Here is a 5,538-nt window from a genome sequence, read left to right on the forward strand (position 1 = left end):
GTTGATCATGCTTTTTATCATAAGAATAAACAATTTGGTCGAAAGTGCCTCCTTGTGATTTATGAATCGTCATAGCAGTAGCTGGAATCAAAGGGAAATGATTCCGTTTCGCACTAGTAGTTCGATTTTTATCAAAATAAATAGTAGCGTTCTTTCTGGCAATGGGAACCAAATTTCTTGCTATGTCGTTTCTTTGTACATATCTAGCAGAAAGTCTTTTTATTTTTCGCCCAATTTTACAGTTATCAGGAAAACGCAACCACAAACGACGCACTGTATTATCTTCCAAAATTTCATCATCGTCACTAGATTCTTCATGTTGATCATGACGAAAATATTCAATGAACTCCAAGTGACCAATAGCACCATTGGCGAGGCCATCGGACACATCAATATTCGCCGTAATCATGTAAGGTCGGCCTATAGCGAGTATGAGTTCGTATGGTAGACCTCCAGTGTCTAACACGACTTTTTTATGCAGTTGTTGTCGCATGTGTGCCAACTGCTCGTCATTTCTATGACCAATAAATACGTCTTTCGCGATCGATGTTACTTTATCTGTGACCATCTGAAGTACTCGGTTGTTATACTATTCAACGTCATGATTTCTGAAAAACAATCGTACACCGTTGGGGCATTTTTCGGCCGCCTCCTCTTCGGTGAAAAACCGCGATTCAAGTAAGTCCAATTCTGCATTATTCAGTATATCTCCGTTTCCTATTTTTGTCAGTAAACATGAGAACTGAACATTTTCCTGACGCATGACTTCGTTTAGTTCATAGAACTTCAAACCTCGCCATAGCGTAGGTCCAGCCATGCTGTTTTTCGGTTGTTTGTAGATAGGCGTCGCGCGTACTGCTGGAAGTTGTCGCAAATCACCAATGAAGAAAATATCTTTGCCAACGTAGGAAGAATTAGAAGCCGTAATTTGTTTTAAACGTGAATCTATTTTTCCGTTTAATTCTGCTGATATCATGCTGACCTCATCAATTAAAATACATTCAATGTACTTGAAGAGACTACGGAATTGTTTTGCTACTTCAAATGACAGTGGTTGCGGTCGTCCTATAGTTATTTTAAAAGCAGTATGAACGGTGGTGCCTTCAATGGCTACAGCTGCCTTCCCCGTAGATGCACATGTTATATATGCATTGCAATAACCATCTGTATGGCAAAACCGATTATAAATTTCTCTCAGTAAATTAATCACGAATGTTTTTCCACAGCCAGCAGGTCCCGTAAGAAAGATTTGCAAAGGTTCTTCAGTATCGGCATTTAAAATATGTGAAATCACGTGAAGCAAGAGACCTTTTTGGCGATAATTCGTTGAGCACATGAGGCGATTGAAGTCTTCTTTATCCATAACGTTATCCCGTTTCTTGGCAATAGGACCGAGACGATTTAACGTTGCTAATCTCAGATCTGCGTTGGCATCCGTGTTTGGATTTGCTAAAAAGTCAGCGAAAGAGTTAGCTTCTCGTACATGCGCTGCTAATAAATTTATATCATTTCTTGTTTCATCTTCATCATCTTCTGCGACTTCAAGACATAACTCTCGACAAATTTTTATAGTTTTAGCGATATCTAAATTTGACTCGAATTCTCGTCTTCGCTCCATTATTATTACCTCGTGCGTATTGTAAATTTCTACGTATTTTCTCTCTGCGAGAATTTCATTTTCTTCATCACGAAAAGGCAAATGTAAAGTCACCATTTCACGTTTGTACTCATTTATATCTGCTGTCACATCATAGTTACGATAACGAATTATCCTAGGATGCATACGTCGTTTCCAGACATTGGCTTTGGACACTGTATAGTGGGCAACAGCTTGAGCTAAAGTGATGTCATTTAATTCCTTTGGTCGTTTTTGATATTTGTCAAAACAATTGTCAAGCCAAATATCACATGAGTCTTGCTCAATATTCTCCTCCTCCAAAGCTTTATTCGATTTTCGAACACGCTCCCTCTCAACAGGCCATGAAGTTGGAATGTATATCACTTTTTCTGAACTTTTTGACATGGCTTGTCGAAGGAGATACCAAGCAGCTTCCTGACTGGTGAGTTCGACACAGTTCAGCATATCGACGCTTAACTTCCTCGTTATTTCAATAAAGTCAAACTCCGGATGCTCATCCATGGTCTCTATAATTTTTCGCTGAAGATTGCTTATGCCTCTATTAGTCTTGTTAACGTATTCCACCACATATGCAGCACAAGAGTATTCTTCAATAATGAATTGGAAGTCCATATTCGAACCTAGAACGTTGAGGATAAACGGATTAAATTGATTAATCCATTTTTCCATAGTGTCACGTTTTATAAATACACGTGGTCTGGTTATTCCAGCTCGCAGAATATCCAAGTACATTTCATACGAAGTAATTTGGTTTGCTGTTAAGAACTGATTAATATCACAATAGTCATTATTTTCGAGTGCCTTCCTGATTTGCTTGTAGATTTTTAAATACACTGTATGACGTGTATCTGTTTTTGCCATTGGTTGAAGTATAACTGTTGATCGACTAGGCATAAATGGTGCTTCAAAACGACATGCTGATGAATTTTTTTTCTTGAAACACGTGAATGTATGCTTATGTTTCTGGAGTTTTTCATAACCAGAAGCATCGGCCGGCGATACAGAAACAAATTCGTCAACAAAAGTTTCAGTGGCAGCTTTTCCTTCTGCTAGGGCGTCAGTTGGAGCTTCATTCAACCAAAGCAATATATGTGCGTGAGGACTACCCCGATGCTGAAATTCGATCCGTATAAAATAGTGTTTGACGTAGTGATTGCCAAAGGGGCAGAATTGTTTTGACTGGAGTATACCCATGATGACTTGTACTAACTTATCAAAATGGATCGCGCAGGTAACAGGATCTTCGTTGATCAGAGCAGCTTTCAAATTGAAATGCATATCAGCAAGACCCTGTGAGTCAATATCCGCTCCATTATTGCGTAATTTATATAAAAGTTTCATCAATTTTGGCCAACCAATTTCGTTTGCACTCATAGTTAAAAAGAATGTAGGTTTTCCCAATTGGCGAATCATTGCGAACAGGTCTCGTTTGCGTTGCGACCAATAGTAAGTGGAATTCGGAATGGAACGTAAAAATGCCAAATTTGTTTCAAGACAATCATTGATGAAATTAGATGATTCTATTTGTGCTCTTGTGAGTGTGGTATCTGTACCAATAAATTTGAACGCAACTGTCAATGCATCTCGCGTACGCATGCGCAGAATTTTCATTGCTACATACAGTAAATGTTGAGGGGTTACTCCTCGTCGATCGGATCTGCGTAGTTCACTGGTTGCCATCATATATGGTGTCACATTCAGGTCTTCTTTGAAACCTCGAAATTGTCCAAGATAAATACTGGGGAATGCCAGCTCTTCGCAGTGTTCATCAAACAAAACACTTGTTGGCATTTCGCCTTGTGCTGGAGCAATCCGTAGAAATTTATCTTCGTTCCAAAGTAAAGTTTGCTGTTGAGCGTGCAAGCTGTCTTCAATATCAATTTCTTCCATCATATCGTTGGTGCTATGAGGCAGGGATACATCCATGGAGAAAAATGACTCGTTAATTGCAATGTTATAGAATTTATAAAGAGGAGTATTGATGAGATAACGGAGCCAATCTTTAACAACACGTTTGCGAACCAAGCCAATAAGATAACTCGATTTATGTATCTTTTTTCGTTTTATGTGGACATTTATACAATAGTCATCATCAAGTTCTCGTGGTAGATAATGAACCATGGTATTGACGGAAACGGGAACATTGATAACTTGGCCCAAAATTCCATACTGACCTTGACCATGTCTGAGTCGGCTGATCTGCATGAACGGAAGTCGAGGCGATATCAATCGTTCAGTGACTAAATCAAGATCGGGTAAATTTTCAGGTTGAGGTGGATACTTGAATCCGTTTGAAGTTGAATATGTCGGTATTTTTTCTTTTCGCAATGAGGCATGGCAAGTGTTACAAACTCGAGCTGCTTCCAAATCCATGTTGGGAAATTCTGCTGCGAGAATAGTCACACAGTTAATAGGTGCAGGTTTCAGGTCTTTCTCGTACCATAACCGGTCGCACACAGAACATGCATATCCAAAATTATTTTCCAAAAACTTTTCTTTAAATTGGCGGTGAGCTTCAGCTTGTTGCAATACTGGATCATATACGACAGTGGGGATTGTTGGTTGCCTCAGAAATGGTTCTTGATCGGAAGAACGATCATCATTTGGAGACGATTGAACTGTTTCCGTTGCAATCGCAGCTCTTGCTTCACGACATCGAGTTCTATAATCACTCGAATGTCGTGCTGCTGTGGCTCTTCGATGATGCAATCTTTCATTAGACTCCGTGGACTCAGTGGACGTCGTTGCTCTGGCGCTGGTACTGGGTATCGAATCAGCAGATTGTTCTTCATGCGCACTTACGAGTATATCGTCCAAACGTCTTTTTTTAGCAGAGTGTAGAGACTCGTTTTTCTTTCGAACACGATATTCTTGCATGTACGCAGCAGCTGCAGTTTTCCTTTTTATTACTTCTTCAGTAGTCTGTTTTTGCCGAAATTCTCTCTGGAGCTTGGCGCTGTCTTTTTTTTGTCTCACGGTTCGTTTTTTTTGCTGTTGATGATTATCCTCGGACTCTCTCTGAGCTTGGACATCATCAAAGTATTCTTCGCCCGGTGAGTTCTGAGGAATCACACTCGTTGACGGGTATATCACTTCAGATAATTCTTCATCAACTTCGTGAGCAGACATTGCAAAGTGTGGAGACTGAACTTTCTAACCTAAAAGCCAATAGCAAAACTTGAATCTTATTGTGTATTATACAGCTGCAATTCTATGGATAGTTTATATTCAAAAAAAGAAATAAAAACGGGTGAGTCGCGGGACGTACCGCAAAAGTGAGAACTAAATTGTCAGGTTATTAATTTTGTAGTTGGTAGAAACATGGGGATTAAATGAATGGATGTTATGATGGCGTGATATGATAAATGTAATTGATAATAAAATTGTATCAATGTTAAGTCATTATTTTATTATAAATGCAAAATATTATATTATATTATAATATAATACATCACGGGTACCTATTATAGGTACCTATTATTATTAAGTTTAAAGAACTTAATAGTAGTATTTCGGGCCTCTCATCCAAAGTAGCAGAACTTGTAGCTGAAAATGCTTCTCTCCGGGCTGATGTTTCAGTCCTTTGTTCAAGAGTTGATCATCTTGAATCACGACCGGTACTCTCTAACAATTCGTCTGCTGTAATCTTTCGTGAATCAACAGAACGTAGTAAAATTGAATTTAACGCTATCGCTTATGGAGTGCCCGAGTCTGCTGCCAACACCGCTGCCCTAAGATTTAAGGATGATCTTCTTACACTTGGCAACCATCTTACAAAATTATCTGTACCGAGTACCCACTGATTCTAAGCTTATTCGCCTAGGCAATGGTAATGCCAAGAAACCGAGACCATTAAAGATTATCTGCCAATCCAAGACCGACGCTTCACAGCTAATTTC

General features: G+C 39.1%; 1 protein-coding gene across 1 annotated transcript; it reads right to left on the minus strand.

Moving 5' to 3' along the window:
* Positions 1–589: 589 nt before the first annotated feature.
* On the minus strand, positions 590–4,768 carry LOC103310803. Its single transcript, XM_008190131.1, has one exon. The coding sequence runs from the start codon at positions 4,766–4,768 to the stop codon at positions 590–592; it is 4,179 nt and encodes a 1,392-aa protein (XP_008188353.1).
* Between the last annotated feature and the right edge of the window lie 770 nt (positions 4,769–5,538).

This window comes from Acyrthosiphon pisum, chromosome X, assembly GCF_005508785.2.
Source record: "Acyrthosiphon pisum isolate AL4f chromosome X, pea_aphid_22Mar2018_4r6ur, whole genome shotgun sequence".
In the NCBI taxonomy this organism is placed as follows: domain Eukaryota; kingdom Metazoa; phylum Arthropoda; class Insecta; order Hemiptera; family Aphididae; genus Acyrthosiphon; species Acyrthosiphon pisum.

What these genes read in the sequence shown, in the direction of transcription:
- LOC103310803 (XM_008190131.1), bottom strand. Translation starts at nt 4,768, where the DNA reads ATGTCTGCTCACGAAGTTGATGAAGAATTATCTGAAGTGATATACCCG.